The following is a 23,263-nucleotide window of genomic DNA, read 5'->3' on the forward strand; positions in this document are numbered from 1 at the left end:
TTTCTTATGGCTGCTCTCTGCCCACTGGTGGGTAAAAATGGGCCCGAGGCTAGAGCAGAATCCTTGGAGGGTGGGGCTGGGTCCAAGGGATTATGGGGCTGGGGCCTGTCCACCGGTGGGTGGAGCTGGTTCCTGGGGCCTCAGGTCTAGTGCCTGCACTCTGGTGTATGGGGCCAGGTCCTGGGCCCTCTGGTGGGCAGGGCCATGTCCAGGTGTGGCTATGGGCTCAGGGGTTCTTAAGGCAGCCTGTCTGCTCATGAGTAGGGCTGTGTCCTTTCCCAGTTAGTTGCCTGGCCTGAGGCCTCCCGGTACTGATGTCTACAGACTGTTGAACCAGGGCAGCACTGCATCCTGGGACTAATAAGCTAGAGGGAGGATTCTAAAATGGCGCCTGCCAGCACCAGTGTCCATGTGGCAGAATGAGCTCCCCAGATGGCTGCCACCAGTGTGTATGTCCCCATGGTGAGCTCCAGTTGCATCCTGCTTCTCCAGGAGACTCCAAGATCAGCAGATGGGTCTAATCCAGGCTCGTACCAAATTACTGCTTCTGCCCTGGGTCCCGGAGTGTGAGATTTTTATGTGCTTTACGAGTGGTCTCTATTTCCCCCAGCCCTCTGGGACTCTCTAAAGTAAGCGCTGCTGGCCCTCAAAGCCAGATGCTCTGGAGGCTCATCTGCCCAGTGCAGGACCCCTGGTCTGGGGAGCTCAGTGTGGGGCATGGACCTGTCACTTCTCTGGGAGAACCTCTGCAATTGTCATTATTCTCCTGTTCGTGGGTTGCCCACCCAGGGGTATGGGACTTGACTATATTGTAACTCCACCCCTCCTACCCATCTCATTGTGGTTCCTTCTTTATATCCTTAGGCATAGAAGACCTTTTCTGTTAGCTTCTGGTCCTTTTCATCAATGGTTGTTCCGTAAATAGTTGTGATTTTGGTGTGCCTGTGAGAGGGGGTGAGCTTAGGGTCTTTCTACTCTACCATCTTGGCCAGTCCCCGGTCTTGAATGATGTTTTTATGTGGGAGCATCCATATGTAGACTGGGTGTACCCAGTGACTTTGGGGTGACGGCTGGATCTGATGTGGATGGCAGCCACGTCTTTCCCCAGGGTGTGCTGGCCACTAAGATGAGGGTGTGGCTGGTGTTGGATTAGCTAGAGCCTCCAGCAGAGTGTGAGGCAGGGCTTCCTCTCTGCTCAGTGGCCACCGTCACTCTGTCGCGGGTGGGGCCTGCTGCCTAGTTGCTGGAGCAGAAGCCCTGAGGGTCCAGCTTGAGCTGGCTCCATTCCCTTTAAGTGTGTGTGTTTCCCTTCTCCCCACACTGGGGCCTTGCCCTGAAGGAGGGGAGTGCTGAAGTAAGCGGGCCTTGTGCGCTTATAGAGGTCCGGTGCTCCGCCTGTGTAGGCGTCTGCAGCTCCACGCAGCTGCAGCCCAAGGTCACATCTTTTCCCCGTTATGTTTGGCCCAGATCCAGTGCAAGGTTGTGGCATAGATCGGCCAGGGCTGGAGCCTTCCCTAGGCTGGGACTGGGGATCACGGTGTTTTGGTTCAGGAATTGAAGCTCTGCGCAGCTGTGGGAAGTTGGGCTGCTTCTGTAGTGCTATTTGAGTAAGTGCGAACAGTCGCTGCCACCACCCACCTAGACCACACCCCAGGCCCCCGAGCCACCTAGATGGAGTCTTTTCCCGGACCTGACTGCCCTAGATCCCGTGCCAGGCTGTGGCACGGAAGAGCGGGACTGGGGTGTTCTCTCCGCTCACACTGGGGAGTGCGGTGCGGCGGCAGCTGCTAGGCAGACCTCTCTCCACCGTGTCTGGGGGTGAGCCTGCACCCGTGCACTCCTCACAAGTGGAGTCTAGGCTTCTTCAGCCTTTCTATCTGTCCTGGCATTTCTCCAGACAGCCAAGGGGCTTGTCTCCTCCCTGCAGGACCCCTCGTCCCCTCCGGGGACACCCTGTCTGTGGCTCGACCCGCTCACTCCCCACCCATGCGATCTCCCTTTTCCTCTTAGTCCCCTCCCCGGGGCACAGGTCCTGACCAAGTGCTTTTCTTCTGTCCTACCTGATTACGTGGGAATCTTTCTTGCAGCCTTGGTGGTTTAGGAGTTCTGCCAGTTTCCAGTTAGTTTTCCATGAGAACTGTTCTGCATGTAGATGTGATTTTGATGTGTTTGTGGGGTCAGGTGAGCTCCACATCCTCTTACTCTACCATCTGGATCCCCCTCCTGAAGCACTAGCCTAGGTCCTCATATTTCTAAAAATTCATCTCATGGCTTCTAATCTTTGGTCTGGCCCATACTTGCATCCCCAGCCTCATTCTGCACCAGCCACCCTTTCCCTCTGCTTTTAGTCACACTAGCCTTCTTTAAATCCTTCCAACAGGCATTCCTCCTCTTTGCTGTGAGACCTTTCACACATTCTCTTTGTACGGAACATTTCCTCTCTGCATTAGAGTAAGTTTAATACTAGCTGCTGCGACAAACTTAAAAATGTCAATGACTGAACACAAAAGTTTATTTCTTGCTTTTACAAAATCTATTGTGGATATTCCTGGTTGGTAGGTGGCCTTCCACATGATCCTTCAGAGAGCCAGGTCCCTTCTGGCTATGGCTCTGTCATCCCATGGGACCTTAAGAGTACTTTATTGGATCCTATGCAACTGGTGGATAGATGGTTGAGTGAGGGGAGGGTGGTGAGAGACGTAGAGGATCCTACAGGAGGTTTTGAATGGGCTGTACCTGGAAACGGCATTTATCACTTCCACCCAGGTGCACTGGCTAGAACTGAGTCATACGCCCCCATCTAGCTGCCTAGGAGGCAGGAAGAAACAGTCTAGCTGTGTGCCCAGAAAGTAGAGGGAATGGCTTCAGTTAATCCAGAGATTTCTTTGACACATACTACATCCCCAGCTGCATTCACTGATTACCTCCTGCCCGTCCTTCAGATCTCAGGGACGCCTTCTCTTACCTCTGTGACTAGGTCAAATCACCCTAGTCCTTCATGCGCCTCTCTTTTGTGGCAGTAACCACTGTTGTAAATTCATGCTCCTTTGTGTTACTGTTTCTTCTGTGCTTGTTTCCCACTAGGTACTGTTCCTCGAGGATAGGAATTGTATCTCTTTTGCTCAGTCCCAACCCAGTGCTTGGTACATGTAGTCATTCAGTAAATATTTGTTGACTGAAGGAACGAAAATGAAAGAAAATGAATAGGTAATTGCCCCATGGGCATCTACTGCTACCCAGTGTGGCTCCAGAGGAAGTCAGACTGAAATACCATCCCACTCCCAGCCCTTAGTGCTATCTGTGAGTCCCAAATCTGACTCAACACCTTTCAGTGTGTCTAGGCATCTGAAAGGCCACTGCCCAGCTCCTGGCCCCTCTGATACTATTTCATTGCTAATAGACACCCTGCCCAAGGTTGTCCCCAGATGTTCCAGCCACTCTTCTCAACAAGGATTGTGTATTTTTGCCCTTCAGAGGCTGGCCTCATAGGGGTAGGGTGGCGTCGGGGCCCCAGACAGCCACGAGGTCTCCCTTACCCCACTGGCTCTGCTTATCCCTTAGATGCGTGTGTCCCCCTGACCTCCTGTCCCCTATCCCTCCCCAGAACAGGCTTTAGTGAAAGAGACTATCAGTGCTGTTGACAGACTGACCGGGTGTGTAGAGGTTGCACTGAGGAAGGTGAAGTGTCAGACAAAACGTATCCTGAAGTCAAAGTCCACGCCTTGCCAAATTTCCAAGCCTCCTTGGGAGACAAGTGCTAAATGTATTTGTTCTTATTATTTTGTCACCAGCATCCTTAATATTTGGTATAAGCTACCTATCCAGTGTGGAGAAGGGAAAAAAATTCTTACCTTTCAAATGTGTAACAGTGATGGTGGAATTCTGAACAGGAGGGGCAAAGGTATTCTGAGTGTGAACAGGTGAAACTGCAGGATAAGACACTGCCCAGCAGTAAGTCCTGTCCCTAGCAGCCTCACTCCTCCAGCCCCACCCTCGCCCCAGACCTAGCAAGCATGCAGCCCTGCATTGTGGGGCCTTGAAGCACTTGGGCAGAGGTGAGGGCGGTGTCGATCTGATGCTCTCCCGCGTTCCTTACAGATTGCAAAGGAAGATGCCATTCTGCCGGTAGCTCTCTTCCCGTCTCTCTGCGAGCTCATCTTTCATAACAACCCTCTGGTGGCCCATACACAAGGTATGGTACCCACAAACCTGCCCCCTGAACCCAGTCTCCAAGAAGCAACGTGGGCATCCTCATCCCTACCTCAGTGCCGAGCCCTGCTCTGCTCTGCATCGTGGGTGGACAAGGTTCATAGGGCATTGGGGGCTGTGGAAAGCAACAGAGACCTCTGAGCACATGCTCTGCACTAACTCATCCTGACGGCAAACCTGTGAAGCGGGCATTTTTGTCCCCGTGCACAGTAGATGAAACTGAGGATCAGAGAGGGTCACAATCTACCCAACGTCACACAGCAACAAAGAGGCAGCGCTGGGAATGGAGTGCAGAATTATCTAGATCCTGCATGGGCTCTATAACAACACTTTGCTTTGTGGAACAGGTCTGTTGTGACCTCACTCCCCACTTCCCAGTTGGGGAGGAGTGGGAGGCCGAACTGCTGAGCCCTCCCCACCCAGAGCGTGCTGAATGCAGTAGACGCTCTGTCAGTACTGGAACCCACTGTCAAAGATGCAGCAGCTGGAGGCATTTTAGGATCCTGGGCCCTGGAGTGACGCTACGGTATTCTAATCTACTCTACACTGTCTTCATTGCCTTGGGCAAATTCCTTAACCTCTCTGTGCCTCAGTTTCCTCACCTGTCAAATGGGCATAATATAGGTACCTACCTCCTAGAGCTGGTGCGAGAATTAAGTAAGTTTATACGTGTACATGAACAGTGCCTGGCACACAGAAGACCCCAGTAAATGTTAGCTAATAGTAATCTTATTTTCCCACCATGGCTCCAGGCGTCCCTCCACTGCTAAAAAGCTTCCTCCAGGAGCGGCTGGGAATCCACTTAATCCGAAGGAAGATGGTAAAGGCTAAGCATCACATTTTGATGCCTCGGAAGGACTCTCGGAAGGTAAGGCTTCAAAGGCAGGACCCCCCAAGCCCAGGGGGAGTGGAGCCTATTTTAATGCCTGCAGACCAACCTGGCAGCAGAGCTGCTCCCTCCCACAATATCTGGGATCCCTCCGTTAGGTTTGTAGCAGCAGTTTTGTCTTCTCCTTCCCTCGCTCTCTTACATACAGATATACCCAGGAGAGACAAGACAGCCAGCCAGAGACCCAAAAGTCAGAGTAGGGAGGAGCCTGGGAGGGCATTGAGTCTGACCCCCTAACTTTACAGAGAAACTGAGGTCCAGAGAAGACGCTGTGGAGAAGTGGAGAGAAATCAGTCAGAAGACCCAGGTGTGAGTCTGGCTCCATCATTTTTCTAGCTGCCTGAACTTGGGCAAGATTTCCACTCTCTGAGCTTCAGCTTCTCAACTCTAAAACCTCTCAGAGCTGCTGAGAGGACTGGATGAAGCAACAGATATAAAAATACTTTATAAACTCCCAAAACCCCTACGAATGCAGGTTACAGTCACCTATGGGAATCGTGAATGGCTGCTCCAGGCCTAGAATACATATCTCCTGCCTGAATCTTAGGAAGCGTTTCCTACCGTTGACAGCAGTCTGCTCCCTCAGTACCTCCCCCAGCTAGTGGTCTTAGATTTGCCTTCTGGGATGCTGTAAAGTAAGTCAAATCCCTCTTTCATCCGAAGGATTTCAGAAATTTCTGTGAAATGCTGCTCCCTCCTGAACTTTAGTCTTCCTACAGCCAAAAGCTGGACTGGGCATTGCTGATCCCGAAAGTTAATTACAGTTATTCCCTGCCCACCCCGCCAGTCTGCTTCTGTACAGCCAAGCTCTTGTCTTGAGCCCTCAGAGGACCAGAGCAGCATGTAAAACCAGAAATAGAAATTCAGAGGGTTTCCATCATCTTTCCCCTTGTCTGTTGCCTCCTCTAAGGATCCTGCTACTTCCCTTCCCATCAGCCAGCTGGGGAAGGGCAGTCAGTGAGCCGGATGCTAAGTACGTAATCCCCTCTCCCACGTACAGAACACCCGTGCTGAGAACTTGCACACGTGCTACCCTGTAACCCTCACCACGGACAAGGAAACAGGCTCAGAGAGGTGAAATAACTTATTTGTTAAAAGGTAGTGTTGGGGTCCAGGGGCACCGCTACAGTTCCAACTAGTAGAGGATAAACACCAAGTATCAGTGGCCAAATGAGAAGCACATCAATGCTTTGTGAATCTAGGCAAACACCATCTAACCTCCAATGCAGGCTAGACTGGAGTGTTGTGTGGCCTGCAGGCAGGTTGGAGATGCCTACGTGTCCCCTGTGTGCTCCCAGAGATGGGATGGATGTATAGCCTTTTACTCACTCAGTTACACAGACCAAGGTTGCTGGCCCTCCCTCATACTAGGCATGGACAAGACAGGGGGGAAATGGAGAACCTGCCAGAGCAGGCCTGGACCCACCCAACGTGTAACCAAAACGCTGTATGAGGCCTCTATGTGTGAGAACACAAAGGGAAGATCAAACGGCCTGCCCTTGATGCTCAGCAGTCCAGCCCATCTGGGACGCAGGGTCCAATGACTCTCAACCTCTGACCAATCAGATTATCCAGTCTTCCCTCAGGAAAGTGGTGGTGGGATAGAGAGTGTCCCCAGCACTCCTCCAGCACAGACCTGTGAGAGGGAGGAATAAATGTGGCCCCTTCTCCACCAGCCGGCAAATGACGGCACTTGGTGTTTTGGACACTGAGGCATGAGTTCTGAAAAAAGACTCTGGGTCCCTCAGGCTTCAAGTCTAAACACTGAGATTTTACATATTTCAAAAAGGAAATATTTTCTTAGAATCCTATTTTATAAAATCCTATTAATCCTATTATATAAAAGTCATCCGTCACACTCCCTAGTTTGTTAGGTACATTTGTGCTCACAATCTCATTTGGGAGAACTCTGCGAGACAGGCAGGCAGGGACTATTCTCCCATTTTGTAAGCTCAAACGATAGACTGTGCTTGAGATCTTTCCACTGCACTGCATGCCTGTCAAAGTACAGATATAAGTGGACCAAATACCTTTGACAAAGAATAAAAACAATTCACTGTATAACTAGGGAGGGGAAGCAGAACTAAGCCCAGCTGAGGGAGACTGGGCCCATGGCTCTCTCCTGGCAGATGAGGCAGAGGAGGAGGAGGCGGGAAGGATGACAGGCTTTTGCTAACTAAGGAAGCTGAGCAGTTCAGTGGGAAAGAAGTTATTGCCTTGGGTCTAAACCGTGAGAGAGATTTGCCTTATATAGGGGTCTTTATATAAGGTGCACGGACTAGCACCCTGAAAGGGGCCTGGTGCTGCTGCCTTCCAGAGAATGTGGGACCACCTCCCCCAGGCCCTCCTAGGAGTCCCCGAGGGGAGTCAAGGGCACGGTGGGACACCTTGATCAGAGGAATGAGGCTGCTGCAGGCCAGAGTGATATGGTCAGGCATCTAGAATGAGGCCTGGAGCCTCTGCCACTGAACAACTCTGTGACCTCGGACAAGTCATTTTACCTCTCTGAGCCCCAGTTTCCTTATTTATAAAATGAGGACACTTATTCACAGGGTAGTTTGAGGTGTAAATAAAACTACATGCCACGTACGGGGTACATCGTAGATGCCCAATAAGTGTGGTTTTGCCCCCTCCCTCCCTCTATGAGACCTCACCCAGTGCTTTGACCACTATACCAGTTAGCCTTAGGCTGGTGATATCCAGGAGGAGAGATTCTGATTAGGAAGCAAGCCAATTCAGCCCTTCTCCCATGACAGGTGAAAACCCAAGTCCCAAAGGCGCCAAAGCAGCCTCTGATTCTCCATCACCCACCCATGACCACAATCAAGTCTTCCTCAAAGGAGATGCTGGAAACAGAGGCAGAGTTGACTAAAGAGCTGCCCGCCACCAAGACCATTTCTGCGGAGCGAGAGATGCCCATCGAGGGCCCGGATGGCCTTCCCCTCTCCCACCGGGCCTTCGTGCCACTGCCTCCCATCTGCTCCGACTCCACTGTGCATAGTGAGGACACATCCCGCCAGAGCGACGCTGCTGGCCGCCTCAGCCCAGACCACCCGTCAGATGAGGACACCAAGAGCACAGAGTCCATCTTCTTGACCCAGGTGCCTGGACCCACCTGCCCCTGCCCACTTGTTCCCAGCTCCCATGGGTTCCTGTCCAACCCTTAGACGGCTGGACTGCTGTAGGGCAGCTGGAACTAAGCACAAGGCAGTTCTGGAAACCAGAAAGCAGCAGCCTTGGCCGAGCCTGCAAGCCCCTTCTGGGAGTTCCACTGATCCAGGGCTACTGGTAGGGACACCCATGGGGATAAGTCATGGTCCTGTAGCACAGACAACATCTGGGATTTGGCTGGGGCGTTGGTCAGACCAGTTTCTTGGAAGGATTTGCTGCTGCCTCTGCCTATCTGCATAAGGTCACCTCACTTCTGATGTTGCATCTGAATCCTGGGAGCACAGATGGATGAGACATGGGTCCTGCCCTCAAGATGTCCTCAGTCTAATAGGGGAGATGGACAGGAACTATGCATGCAGTCAGTGCTGAGACTGAGGAAAACTCAGGGGCTGGGAGCCTGGAGGAAGGAGGGATGCCTTTGTCCTAGACCAGGAGGGCTTCCTAGAAGCAGTTCAAATGAGCTGAGCTTTGCAGGCTGAGTAGGAGTTAACAAGGTGAAGAGCTGGGTAGCAAGGACATTCTGGGCAGAGTGAACAGCGTGAAGCAGGGTACAGAGGAAGGAAATTAAAATGGTACGTACAGAACCATGAATGATTCATTGTAAATACAGTAGAAAGGTGACATGTAGGAAAAGGGAAGTTTAGGCTGGAGGAGTTGGTAGGGCCCCCTTGAACTTTATTATTGTAACATTATTATCCTCCCTGATCTTCCTGCCTCCAGTCTTGCCCCTCCAATCTGCCAGATCTTTCCAAGATGTACATCCACCCATAAATTATCTAACTCTCTATCCATTCATCTCGTACTTGTTCCACACATGACTTATAGTGACATACAAATTCGTACAATATAAAAGTATCTTTATGAACTAAATCAGAACCTTCTTGGAACAAAACAGAGTATAAACAAACAAGTATTAAAAAATAATTGAGATAGTTGGATAAAAGGAAGATATGCACAGGAAAGGAAATAATGAGTGCAAGGCCAATTCTGTCACTCAAATGTGCACATCATGCACTGCCACTCTCATAATAGAGGTCTATTGCCAACATGCAGTTCGAGCTTCCTAGCGGCCTAAGCAATACAGTCAATTATGAGTCACCATGATTGAAAAAAACAATCCCCCAATTGCCCAGGCTATAACCTCCAATACAATGTTGTCTGTTTCCTCCTGATCTTAGCAGACAAACGTTCAGTCTTTCATCATTAATTATGATTAACCGTGGGTTTTTCATAAATGCCCTTTATCAGGTCAAGGAAATTTCTTTCTATTCATAGCTTGTTGAGTATTTTCTATCATGAAGGGGTGTTAGATTTTGCCAAGTGCTTTTTCTGTGTCTGTTGCAATCATGTGGTTTTTGTCCTTTATCTGTTGATACGGTATATTACATTGATTGATTTCCAGATGTTAAATCAACCCTGCATACCTGGGATAAATCCCACTTTGACATGGCATATAATCCTTTTTGTATGTTGCCGGTTCAGTTTGCTAGTATTTGGTGGGTATTTCTGTGTTTATTATTCATAGGGATGTTGGTCTGTAGTTTTCCTTTCTTGTGATGTCTTTCCCTAGTTTGGGTTTCAGGGTATTACTGACTTCAGAGAATGAGTGTTCCCTCTTCCTCTATTTTTTTTTTGGAAGGGTTTATGAAGGGTTGGTGTTAATTCTTTAAATGTGTGGTAGAATTCACTACTGAAGCCATCTGATCCTTGGCTTTTCTTTGTGGGGAGTTTTTAAATTACTAATTTGATATCTTTACTTGTTATAGGTCTACCCAGATTTTCTATTTCTTCTTTAGTCAGCCATAAGTTTTAATTAAGGGTATAACTACATTCCTACTGGTTTCATAAAGATGCTTCTTATAACACCATCACAGTAAGGCTAAAAAAGTGAATTCAGACAATGTTCACTGACCCCTTTTAAAACTCTTCCATGGCTTGCCATTACAGTGAGGATAAAGAAAATAACAAACAAAAACAAAACAAACACCCTCAGCTTGGCATTTAAAGGTCCTTACTGAGCTGGGCCCTGCTTATTGCTCCAGCTGCCTGTCTCTTTACGGTACCCTCCAACCACAGCAATATTTTACTCCCCGCAAATGCACTTTGCTGTGTCTTAACTATGCATCTTTGCCCATGCTCTTCCCTGCCTGCAACAGTCCTCCTTTCTCATCACTTGCCATCTACCTGGGGATGGCTCTCCTGGTTCTTCAAGACTTCGCTCAGGCTAAGGCAACAACCCCTCCAGTGAGCTTCCTGGCCCCCCAGGCTGTTTAGGGCTTCCTGTGGGCTCACCCTGAACCCTTGTGCTCTCTCCCGTGACAGCATTTACCACAGTGTATGGTAACTGTCTGTTTTCATGTCTGCTTCCTCTCACCCCAGTCTGGGTTCTTGCCCATAACAGGATCCAGCATGGGGACCCACACAGAGCTCAGAAGTGTTAAGGGAATGCATTTTCTTTTTCTTCTGGGGCACAGGTCAGTGGGCTGTCTTCCTCCATCTTCCAGAGGGATGATAGAGAGATAAAGGAGAAAGACCAAAGACCACCACCCACAGCACCCAGAGAGGTGAAGAGGACTCAGAAGAAGCTCCCATCTGCCTCCTTCCCCAGAAAGTACCACGGCTCTGAGGAGCTGCTCACAGCCAAGCCTGATCCAGCCTTCACTGAGCCGAAAGGTACGTGAGGAGAATGGCTCCAGGCAAGGGGCTCTCTCCATGGCCCAGAGCAAGTCAGGGCAAAGCCAAGGCGGGTGCCAAGCCTCTTTTCCGGGCCAGGGTGTCATCTTCTGTCTGAATGTCTGTCAAAGGGCCCCTGAGGGTGTTCTGGTTTGGAGCCCTACTTGTCAGGACCCCTGGCCTGGACCTTCATTGGCTTTTGGGGAACCACAGCTGTTCAGAGATTCCAGCCAGTCTGGACCCAACTGCTTTGGTTGGAAAAGTCTCTCCAGGAAGGGTGTGACGAACAAACACCCAGACTGGTCAGATTCCCAAGGTCCTCCCCAGCCCAGTTAATCTCCAAAGCGAACACCCAAAATCCTCCCTGTGTGGTTTGAGACAAGGGAGGCAGTGCCTTCTCCGGCCCCTTATTTCAGACTCTGCTGTATTAACAGTATCTGCAGTGGTGCTCAGCTGTGCTCTGTTGGGTGTCATTCTCTGCAGTGTAACCCCCTGAGGTTAATGGGTTACTTGGGGTTACTCCCTTTCCCCACTCCTATGCTATTTTTCCATCAGGATCTGTGCACATAGGAAACAAGTATTCACTGAACAAATGATGGAACTTCTGGCACCACAACAGATCAGGGCAGGATATAGGAACAGTGTTTTCTTCTTGGAGCCCCTCATCTTTTTACCCAGGGCTGCTATGAAATGGGGAATGAAGAAATTGGGGGAGGCATCCAGGAGGAGGGGGATGGGCCTTGACCTTGTCTTTTTGCCCTAGGAATCCAGAAGAATGCACAGGCCTTGCAGCACATGTTGAAACATCCGCTCGTGTACCGCTCCTGCAAGCCCAGGCTGGACGCTCTTCAGAAACACTATGTTCCCAAGGAGAAACGGGTAAACTTCCACCTCACTGTGTATGTGAACTGCCCCTCAGGACCCCACGGGTACAGAGGTGGCTGTCACCTTGGGACCTTCAAAGAGCCATGCTTTTCCCTAGTGCCCCCAAGTTCTCCCCTGCCTGTCACTGTGACTGTATGAGGAGGTGAGGCCATGAAAGTCTGAGGAGAAGACTGGGATAACACTGTGCTCTCCTACCTCCCGCCAGACCCAGAGGATCCCTATTCCACCCCCCCGGAAGACTCGAGCCCAGCTGCTGGATGACGTCCTCACTCGCATGCGGGACCCCTGGAACATTACTGAGGCACCACTAGGTACGGCTCTGACCCCCAGTCCTCAGCTGCCAGGATCCAAGATCTAGAAGTTTACTCACCTGCTGGTATAGGCAAAGGGCTTGTGTTGGAGCAGGAAGGGCCCTTAGAGAGCATCTGCCCCAGACCTTCCTGTGTGCAGATGGAGAAACTGAGGCCTGAGTGAGGCAGAGAGTTGCCTAAAGTCACACAGCATGTTACCAATGGCTTGAGACAGAATCAGAAGGGGATACCTCTGGCTTTCTAGTGCCCAAACTGGAGAGACCATTTTCAGGCCCTCAACATCCTCTTCCCACCCCTCCCACTTTCTGGGGGGCTCTGGACCCAGTCCCCGCCGCTTTGGGCTAGGTGGGACCCAGGGTGACCCTGGGGGCCCTCGCGGCTTTTCTCCCTGCAGGAGCTGTCCTGTGCCAGCGGCCAGAGCGGCGGCTGGTGAACCAGAAGCAGTACCTGGAGGCCAAAAGGCTGCTGAAGGAGTTTCGTGCGCGGTACCGGCGGCTGGTGCGCTGCTCACTGCGGTCGGTGTTCGGGGCCACGGCACCACCCCAGGTCCGCCCGGCACTGAGCGAGGGCCAGCCTAAGAAGTTCGGCCGCTTCCTCGAGTTCATGGATGAGTTCTGCCAGGAGCCCACAGCCAGTGACTCGAAAGGCTAGGGCTGCGCACGGGGCCATGTGCGCCGCCCCGCCTGCGCCCCACACCCTCCGCAAGGGCTCCGTGCCCTTGACTGCTCCTTGGGACGGGTGCGGGCCTCCGGGCTCTGCTCAGCCTCACTCGCTGGCCGCCGAGAGTGGGGAGCTCGTCAGGACCTCCTCTCCCTGGGCCGGGCAGGAACCGGCACGTGGCCCAACAGCAATAAAGAGTGGGTGCATAAAGCAAGGTAGGCCTCATGCCTTTTTGGAGCCTAGGCCAGGTTGTCGCACTGGGGAAAGAAACCCCAGCTGATGCGCATCCCTAGAGTCCTGTGGGAAACCTGCCTGAGTCACACAGAGTGATAACACTGTGTTACCCCACAGAGCCGGGATAAGCACTAGGACGGAAAACAGGGTTGATGAAACAGAGAAACAGCACAGAATCTAAAGCTCAGAGACGTTAACTAACTTGCCCACAGCCACTAGTGAGTGAGTGTGTGTGTGTGTGTGTGTGTGTGTGCGCGCGTGCATGCTGGGAGCAGGGCGGGTACAAAACTGAGGCCTCTAGGCCCCCAAAAGCCTCTAGGCTTTCTCTGTTGGGCAGCTTTTTCCACTGTGAGGGCAAACGTGGGGAGAGGGAAGAGAGGATTGGGAATTTCCTTATTAGATGGCCATGACCACAAAGTTGGGACAAGTTGAGGGGAGGGCTTACATGGAGTTTCCCAAGGTTTTCTAATCCAGGACATAAGCTGAAGTCCCATATGCAAATACAGTGGGATGTGGCTCTAAAACAGACCCTGGGACTGTGCAAGGTCAACCTGGACGCAGGTTAAGTAAGCTAGTTCTGGCCAAAGCAGCCTATGGGGTTGCCCCATTCTCATGAATGCATAGTAGTCAGCACCTACTATAGAGGAGGATCAGGAGAAGGCCACTGGGGCTGAATTCCAGAGATGTGCATTTGGGTGTGGGTGCTGGGTGTGACCTAGTCACCTGGGCAATGATTTCTCCTAAGACTGCTTTCCTGGAGGTGCCTACAATTCAGACCTGGGGAGCAGGCCTGCAGTTCCCAGGGTCCAGGAAGCAGTGGCATAAGGATTAAGGACCCACAGCAAGGCACAAACTCACTCCCACAACCTAAGGTGCAATTAAGGCGATTATAGAAATACAGTCTTGTAGCCACAGGTCTGTGGTGCAGTATCTGCTGTATTTCAAGTGCGAGACTATTAGGACACAAGTGTTCGCATATTATCACACTCAACCAACCACAGTCACATACATGTGGCCAGTTACATATTTACACCAAGCTGTGGTCATACCAGACACATACTCAAGTTCAGACAGTCACATACACGATCACATACAGTCCCATACACATATCAAGTTACAAAGTCAGTTACGTCTCACTCATTCGCACAGGCACCTGGACAGATTCAGGTACTAAACACAGTGCTACCCTCAGCGGCACTCATGTGCTGGGGCATGTTGCTGACTTACCACGTTGGATCTCCTAGGCCCAAAATCATCCTTCCACTAATGTTAGGAAGGAGAACCCACCCCAACATTCACACTGTAAACCTCGCTAGGTTTAAGTTCGGGAGATTTGGAATGCTCCCTTCCGCCAGAAACACTATCAAACCATAAGCTCTCAGGCCTGAAAGGCTCCTGGGAACATCCTATCCCAGCCTCAAGGCATGAAGCCTCTTGCAATCTCCCCAACAGATCATTCAGCTCCTGCTTGCACATCTAGTGACAGGGCGCTCATTCCCTACAAAGGCTGTCCCTTCCTTTGTTGGGAAAACTATTGGATGGCTCTAGCCATTGGACTAAGCATCTGCCTAAGTCCCTCAGTAGTCCTAACTCTGCTTTTGGGCCCAGAGTATATCTGCTCTCTCTGCCCAGAGTATATCTGCTCTCTCTGCCAGGCTGGCCCTTTACCGATACGAGACTATCCTGAAGAGGCTATACCTATCTAGGCCAGACGCTCTTAACTTTCTCAGTTATTCCACATGGGATACCATCTGAATAAATTGGTTCTCCCATCATTCTGAATGCCGAAGCAAGACATTCCAACACAGGGCATCTCCCAGAGCAAAGATAGCACCAAAACTCAAACACACATAGTTTAAGCTCAGCTCAGATTTGCCTGAGATTGCTCTCCAGAGATACGACTGACTAGAAACAGAACATTCATGAGTTTGCTTTACTGTATTCTCAACTTGGGCCTCTCCTCAACCTGGCAAGCCTACACTGAAGAATGCACTTTGGTGTTGTTTAAACAGCACATCATCCCATTTGATCCCTTAGCAGAAGCATCCCTGACAGGGCACACCTGTTCTGAGTCCTCTGTCTTTGTCAAAAAGCTCCTTGTAATGAGCTGGAGAGGAGGCAGCCAGCAATGGCAGTGCCAAGGGTCTGGGCCCCTTCTGCAATCTAATGCAGACAGCAGGTTGAATGAAACCAAAATCCAAACCATTTTCTACTTCTAGGTTGGAGGGGATAAGGCCCTAAGGACAGCTGTTTATACGAAGAACTAAGAGTAAATAGTACATCAGTCACACACAGACAAAAAAATCCATTAGTTGGCATTTAAGATAATCATTTTTCCTTTACATAGTTACCCATTCTCATTAGGACTCGAAGGTTCTGCTGGAGGTTAAGGGTTGAACCCACTGAGGGAAAGCCCTGCTCCTACTGGTGGCACAGCTTGGAGAGGGGGCAGGGCCAACAAGGGAGAATCTGCTGCCGCCGTCTGGAGCCAGTCCCGAAAGCTGCTCCTGAGCTCTCATGGCTTGATCTTTGAGGAGTACATTCCCTGTTTCTACCCCTTATTACATGAGAGGAAAGGAAGAAGAACAAGCCTGGCCTTACCCTGGCTTTGTCCAACTAGTTCTTGACTTAAGACACCAGAAAACGTAGAAAGAGAGCCTGCCCCCGGTTTGAGGTTGCCTCCCACAATTACTGAAACAAGGCATTAAGGAAGCATTTTCTCACAAAGCAAAATGTGTAAATATTTCTCTTAGGAAAAAAAATACTGATAATACATAGAACAATGTGCACATTCAGTCTTGGTACTTTTCCTTCATCCAATTTAACCAATTTCTAAACGGGTGACTTCTGTATATATTCACTGTGGATAACGTGTAAAGATGCATTTCTGGATCATCTTTAGAGGAAAGTCTATTCAGCATCCTCTTTTCCTAGAATCCCACCCCCACCCCTCAAAAAAAAAAGACCTGCTTTCTCATTGAGTCACAAGAATTTATAAACAGCTATACTCACTTCTAAAAGCCAAGTCAAAGGAACCAATCTGGGTTGATAAGGAAAAGGCTGGCTGAGAAAAATTAAGTCCCTAAGGAGTTCTTGATTTTCAAAGAAAAGTGAAGGGTTGGTTGGGTTCTAATCCTTGGTAGTTTAAATGACGGCTATTCCAATCAAAATATATCACTCCCCAAGATTTCACATTCACATTACTCTCACTATGGGGGTTTTCCCTGCCTGGGTGTGTATTCAGGGGATCTGGGTACATTTTAATTCTAACTGTAAAAAGCAGGAAGAAAAAACTTAATCATTTGGGTGTCCCCCTCATTAGCAGATTGTGTGTATGTAACTTAGAGGACTATTCATTCAGACCCTAGACAACTACAGTACAAATATGACACAGGGCACTGAACCTCAAGTTCCTCATTTCTTAAAAAAAAGAAGAAGGGCATCAGGGGGTATAGTTTGACTTGGATAATTTCCATGCCCATTCCAGCTACCTAACATTTTATGATTATGATCCAGCCTTCATTTTTCTTCCCTTCCTCACCTGCTCGCCTTCCATCTCAATGGAAAGCCACGCAGGAAAAAGGAAAGGAATCCCAAGTTGCTGCCAGCTCTGGTGAGAGGTCTGGTTGGGGAAGAGGTTAGTAGGTTACTAAGTTGAGAGTGAGCCTCCTCTGACCATGTCAGTGACCCACAACCTTCCTCATTTCTTGGGGCTTTACGCTAAAAGCAGCTCCTAAAGAGATGCTATTGTCCTATAATCACTGGAGGAGAAAAATCATTCTCCACTGGTAAAATTACTTAAGAAATGGAGAGCAGTATTGCAATCAAATTCACAAATACTGATGGGGGTATCTAAAATGTTCAAGGGTGCTGGACAGTACCTTCAATGGGCCATCCAAGATCATCACTATGGTCTTTCATGAAACCATTAACGAGCTCTCCAGCCACACATGCATTCAAATACATTCCAGTAGACACTGAGCTCATCAAGAGCAGGGCTGTCCTTTCCATCTTTATAGCCATGACTGCACAGGGTTGGCACAAGTTCGAAGCTCAGGAAATATCTGTCAAATGGAACAAAAAGGACAAACGGCACAGCCTTCGGTCATCAGCTTCACCAGTCAAGCACAATGGCAGCTTTCCATCTTAGTTTGTCTGTTTGTAATAACATAGCAATTAACTAAGCAGCTTTAATCTCTTAAGGGCATTTTTCCTTAAGAGAAAATGAACAAAAAACACAGAAAGCATTCATCACCAGTGCTTCCTCCAGGCAAAAATTTAAAGATTAAGTTTAAAAAAATAAATGAAGCCACTTAAAAAAGGTTTTCCTGGGAAGCTTCAGCCAAGAAGCAGCAGCCTTCTAAAAAGAGGCAATTACATGAAAGGGGCCAGGGGCTAGATACATAATCCCCAGATTTGACATTAACCCAACAGGCCCAGATGACTTCTTTCAGCAGATACAATCAACGGATCATGAACATGTTCCCGAAGTATCTTTCCCACTTGATAAAAAAAGGGCTGAGAGCCCCCTTCCTAGGGCATTACATTTCTTGGATTTCCCATCAGAATGACCTCTACCCTCCAACCTCTCATAACTTCCCCTTTAATAAGAAAAAACACAGAAAGCATATACACAAGGAACAGAGTTAGGAGAACATGGGAAATTTCTATGGTGAATCAGATACCAGTGATTTGTGAGAAATGTTTGTTTTCTGAGATAGCGTATCTTTCATTCTAGCTCACAAACCCTCCGCATCATTGTTTTCCTTCGTCTTTTTCTCCAAAGAATTCACGTCAACAACTCCATTTGTGACCAACTTCACAGTCAAGCAACAGGAGAGGGAAATTTTCCAGAAAGAAGTGTTCAGGTTTTAGTTGTTAAGTATGGGAAGCATCTTAAAATACAGATAATACCTTAGTGGTTTTACCCTCCTCCAAAGCCAAGCAGATTAAAGATTAAGCCTCCTCCCTCCTTAACCTAAACTGCTTTGTCTATATTTGAAGGACTGCTGTTCAGCTGGAAGTTTGGAAACAACAACTGTCAATACCATTCGAGGTTCCACAGTAGGTGGTCAGTAAGCTGGATCCAGCTTTTGGAATATTTGCCTAACAAGAAATTTTCACTCTGCACCTGATGCTAAAACTTGTTGCTACTGCTAAGCAATTTCTTAAAATGAAAGTATTATTTGGGGGAAATATTTAAAATATATATCTTTTCTATTAAAAATATTTATCTTTTTTCCAAAACCAAAAATCAGTTCCAAATGAAGTGTTTTTCAAATGATTGAAGATATAGAAAAAGGTGACAAGTGGAAAAATAAGTGTCTTTGCTACTACCAATGAGACTAGCCTTCCAATAACATTTACTAAGATCGAAAAGGAACTCCATGAAATGGCAGTTAACTGATGTCTTCTCTGAGGGCATTTAGTAAGTCACCCTCCCTGTCCTCTACAAACCAGTGCCAGCTCTTCTATCTTGGGCACCAATATGCCCCCCAGCACCCTTTGGAGGGCGTATGTTGCTGGTAGGACCTAAAACTGAAGTGGTATGAATATAAAGTACTGATGTATATTTTCTAAACAAACATCTGCACATGTGCACGCACAAACACACAGAACACAGAATACATACATTCAGGTAAGTGACACTCCCCACCAAAGTAGTCACTGAGGAGGTTCCACATATCTCAGTGATTACCAAAATACTTAAGACATCTCTGGAACGCCTCTTTGGGAACTCTTTATGAGCTGCCCAAGAAAACGGCTCTGACTGCTTTACAGATGCACCTCATTTCTGACTCCAAACCCTCTAGGTAACCTACCTTCTCTTCCAGAAGCTTCAAATAGCTTCTGACTAGTTTCAAACTAAAATTCTCTTTCCTATAACCCCAAAGATTAAAGATTTGCCGAGAAGAAGGGAGGCAAATCTCCTGAGAAGAAGCAAAAGTAGGTGATATAGTAAATCCTTTGTGATCTTGATAAGTGAGTCGTTGTTCTGGATCTTAGCTTCTGCCTTAGTAAGAGGAGGAAGTTGGAATAGATGACCATTAACGTCCTTTGCAGTTCGAACATTAGATGTCTAGATGTCTCTAGACTTTGAGGACAGTTCCAGAGATGTTTTCACCAATGGCAACATCATTGGAAAAACTATGCAGCATCCTGCTGAGGCCACCTGAGGGGAACAACATACATTGGGATATATAAGATCTGAAAGGTTTGTTAAAATGCCAGTCACATGACTTTATAGTAACAGCTCGTACATGCACAGGGAATGCCAGGCCACCTGAGATTCCCTAAAATCGTATCTTAATCCCTACTCTCAATGAGCCCAGATGGGCAGAAGCACCAAGCACCACCAGAGATGCAAAAGACACATGGTGTCAGCTGCTAAGGAAAATAAACCCCAAAGGTCCATGGGACTGAATTTACCAGCTGCATCCAGCTAGATTCCTTGTTTCCACAGTAGGGAGTTTCAGTATTGTTCTTGCCTGACTTCTGGGCAAATTTTTTGGATTTTAGATCAACACTGCAGATAACTCTTGGCCATATGGAGAGTAACAATGAAGTCCAATCGTAGTTTATCTAACAGAGTGGAACCCCGGGAAAACAGAAGGCTGTACACTGTAGGGATGGGGATAATTGCACAGTATATGTTTACACTTCCAGTCAATATCAATTATCTGCATGTGGATTTTGCACAATCAACATTCAAAGCCCAGCTAGCTTTCTCTAGGCTCCCCTGGTACGTCCTTGGATCGCTGTCCATTATGGCAACCTCTTAAGTGTGGAAAATCCATGGGATTTGTTGTCGGGAGCCCCAGCAGTCAGTCTGGGCTATGCCCTTAGTAGTTGAGAGAACCTGAACATCTGCACTGCAGTTTCACCATCTAAAAATGGGACTAATACCACTTACATGTTAGGTCTCCTGAAAAGACCAAATTAAACAATGACTACGAATGTGGTCTGTCAACTATATAGCATTAATCAAATGTTATTTTTTAAACAAGGAATGTAAATTAACTTTTGTAGAAGCATAAAAACTGATTTAATTAGGAATATTTACTTGTGGCAAGGGTAAGAAGGGGGAACATAATCTTTTTGGATCTGCCAAAGAACTACACTGTTCCACTTCTTTGAAAAAAGATGGAACTAATTTTTATCTGCACGGCTGATATAAAACAACACCTGTTGAAAGAAGTCAGGAGGTCTATCAGTTTGAGAAGGTATCCCCTTTTCCTCTACCATTTCTAACCCTGGCCATTGTGCTCCTGAATCTCATTCCAAGCAGGTGCTGCCAGCTTTGGCCCAGACGCCCTAAGGGGTGGGTCACTTAGGGGGTGAGGAGCGCTTCTGGCCTGGGTCACGGGGAGGCAGAGATGCAGCTCCCTTGGATATATATACTACGAAGGCCCGAGACCTCTCAGAATCATGCTAGACAGTGTTTTGCCATTAAAAGACACCCAAAGTGAGAACACTCATTTCTCCGGGGTGAATGATCAAGCCCAAAGACCTCTGAAAAATAGGCAACACTGTTCAGCGGGTGCTACTTGGCCCCAGCCATGCTACTGGACCGCAAGAGGTACTGATCCACGCTTCCTTTCCGCCGACTCACAGTCCGCCTCTCACTGTCAAACATGCGCTGCAAGTGCAGAGCGAGCTGCCGGTCCTCTTCCTCTTGCTGCAATTTCTGCTCCATCTCTCGCAGTACTGGGTCTGCTGGGGCCAGACCCACCTCACCACTGCTTTGTCGCAGTTTCTTAAGGGAGCCATTTTGTTCCAAGTGCTTGGTCTTACAGCGTCTTTTCCTGCCCCGACGCAAGGAAGGAAGTGGCTCCTCACCTAGGTTGTCTGCCAGAACACCGTTAGGCAGATCAAAATGATTCACTGTCTTCAGCTGTTTCTTTGTTTTGAGGACCCCGCCCAACACACTGTTTTTAGGTAGCACTGAATTAACTGCTGAGATTCTCATAGTTGTTGTTATACAGGTTTTATCTAACTTGGCATCTGGGGATGACCCTGACCCTTCAAACTGCTCTCTCTCCAAAGAAGTCCCACTGGCTCCCACTCTGAGTTCTGAAGAACAGCAGGTTTCTAATGGGATCTCAGTGCTCCTTTTACTGTCACCGCCCTGTTCTGCTTTTGTCTGGCTAACAGAGGGGAAATAATCAAGGTCAGTGGGGGTAGGTCCTGTATACTCAGAGAGTACTTGCCCACTGGACAGTCTTGTATTTAAAGCCAGAAGTGGCTTCTCCTTGCTAGAATGGGTAACTTCAGTGACGAGTAAGTCTTCCCCTGTTTCTGGAGCCAGGGAGGTGAGGGTGGCTTTCGAAAGGGTCTTTTTGATCTGCCGCTCCTGAAAGATCTGTTCCCACTTTTTGAGGATCCGTGGACTGGCCTCATAAGAAGTCTGCTTCTGCAGGCTTCTGTTTAGGTTGCGGGGTGTTGATTTGATGATGAGGGGACTCAGTACACGGCCATCAGGGAGCCTCTTGGGAGGAGTACACGGTGAGCAGACAATGGGCTTGAAATGGTTTAGCTCTTCGGAGATGCTGTCGTTGCTCTCAGGGCTGATGGAGCGCTCTGGCTTATGCAAGGAAGCCAAGGATGAGAGGGAGCTGAAGGGCAGACGCTTTTCAATGGTTAAGTCAGGGGCCGAGAGGCAGCGGTTGTTTTGGGTGGACAAGAGGACGCCAATGATAGGGTTGGAGGCTGGGGTCATGGTTGTGACCTGAAAGAGATTTAAAAGATTACAGATACATACATATATATACATATTTTTTTTTCGTCGTAATTCCTTCTTGATGGTAGAGGGATAGGGAGGAAAAGGGTAAGAAAAGGGATAAAGGATCATATGAGCCTAAGAAATGTGGAAAATCCCTAACCTAGAATGCACCCACCATTTGCAGAAATTCCTACATACTTAAAACAATTAATGAAATTGAAAATTCTGGGGAAAAAAAACTCATCCAGAACTTTTAAGAAGGTTCTTCTAGTGGCCCTCATTCCACCCATCTGGCTACTAATTCAAACTCTCTTCCTTCACATCTATTTTATAAAATTCTCCAACATAATCAGTATGCCTAGGACCCATTCTGCCTCTTCTCATCTGGAACAGTTTCTCCTGTGGCCGTGTGCAGGACGGGACTAGAGAGTCCCAGAAGCCTGTGTCTGAGGTCTACCTTGGCTTTGCTGGTTGGGGCTGCTCTCAGTCTGCCCTTCACTCTGTCCTGACCAGTGTCACTGCAGCTCTGACTCCTTTCCATCTTGGAATTTAGGTTCCTAAAAGAGAATAAATAAAAGACAAATAGTCAAAAGTAGCCCATGATTGCTAAGGAAAAAGAATGACAATCTCTTCTGTGCTTTCAAAGCCACGCAGCTACAATAGAAAATGAATTAATTTATTAACAAAATACATTCTAAGAACAAATCCTGTCCAAAGAGAGAGGGAATTCTCCAGAGAGGACATCTGGTTTAAGCCTTTGTTTCCAAACTCAGATCCTGCCTAAGTAACGCAAGACCAATGGCTATTTCACTCACGCTTAGAGAAATGTAGGGACACCTCACCTTCCTTAATAGGGTGGATACAGTATTAAATCACCTTTACAAACAATACATTTTTTTCCTTTGATTAGGCCCAAACCTCTCCTCAAGCAATCTAAATCAGCCATGAAACAAATATTTAAGTACTTATAAAATGCATAGCAATGCACTAGATTCCTATGCAAGGAGTAAAAATTAAATATAGTCTCTCCCTTAATCCATTACATTTGAGCTTCCAAAGGCCTACATCCTTTGGAATTAAGAGGTTTCAAGAACACATGGCTTGGGGCTTCCCTGGTGGCGCAGTGGTTGAGAATCTGCCTGCTAATGCAGGGGACAGGGGTTCGCGCCCTGGTCTGGGAAGATCCCACATGCCGCGGAGCAACTAGACCCGTGAGCCACAACTACTGAGCCTGCGCGTCTGGAGCCTGTGCTCCGCAACAAGAAAGGCCACGATAGTGAGAGGCCCGCGCACCGCGATGAAGAGTGGCCCCCGCTTGCCACAACTAGAGAAAGCCCTAGCACAGAAACGAAGACCCAACATAGCAATCAAGCAATCAATCAATCAATCAATTAAAACTTTAAAAAAAAAAAAAAAAGAACACATGGCTTTTCTTTTTTTGTCTTATGCATGCATTACATTATGACTTTACAATGCAAACCAAAAACCGAATTACCTGTATTATAACAT

At 48.2% G+C, this 23,263-nt stretch overlaps 2 protein-coding genes across 2 annotated transcripts in view; one reads left to right on the forward strand and one right to left on the reverse strand.

The window, feature by feature from the left end:
* Positions 1–18,164, forward strand: part of XRRA1 (X-ray radiation resistance associated 1) — an 84,240-nt gene extending 66,076 nt beyond the window's left edge. Inside the window, exons 13-20 of the mRNA XM_068556631.1 lie at positions 4,099–4,192; positions 4,962–5,077; positions 7,855–8,199; positions 10,744–10,942; positions 11,706–11,821; positions 12,033–12,138; positions 12,533–13,013; positions 18,037–18,164. Coding sequence (XP_068412732.1) covers positions 4,099–4,192; positions 4,962–5,077; positions 7,855–8,199; positions 10,744–10,942; positions 11,706–11,821; positions 12,033–12,138; positions 12,533–12,789 — 1,233 coding nt within the window. The 3' untranslated portion in view covers positions 12,790–13,013; positions 18,037–18,164. The remainder of the gene's footprint in view (positions 1–4,098; positions 4,193–4,961; positions 5,078–7,854; positions 8,200–10,743; positions 10,943–11,705; positions 11,822–12,032; positions 12,139–12,532; positions 13,014–18,036) is intronic.
* Positions 18,165–19,593: 1,429 nt separating this feature from the next.
* Positions 19,594–23,263, reverse strand: part of RNF169 (ring finger protein 169) — an 87,418-nt gene continuing 83,748 nt past the window's right edge. The window contains exons 5-6 of the mRNA XM_068556632.1: positions 22,212–22,311; positions 19,594–21,760 (exon numbers count right to left, since the gene is read on the reverse strand). Coding sequence (XP_068412733.1) covers positions 20,576–21,760; positions 22,212–22,311 — 1,285 coding nt within the window. The 3' untranslated portion in view covers positions 19,594–20,575. The remainder of the gene's footprint in view (positions 21,761–22,211; positions 22,312–23,263) is intronic.

This window comes from Eschrichtius robustus, chromosome 11 (assembly GCF_028021215.1).
Source record: "Eschrichtius robustus isolate mEscRob2 chromosome 11, mEscRob2.pri, whole genome shotgun sequence".
Taxonomy (NCBI): Eukaryota; Metazoa; Chordata; class Mammalia; order Artiodactyla; family Eschrichtiidae; genus Eschrichtius; species Eschrichtius robustus.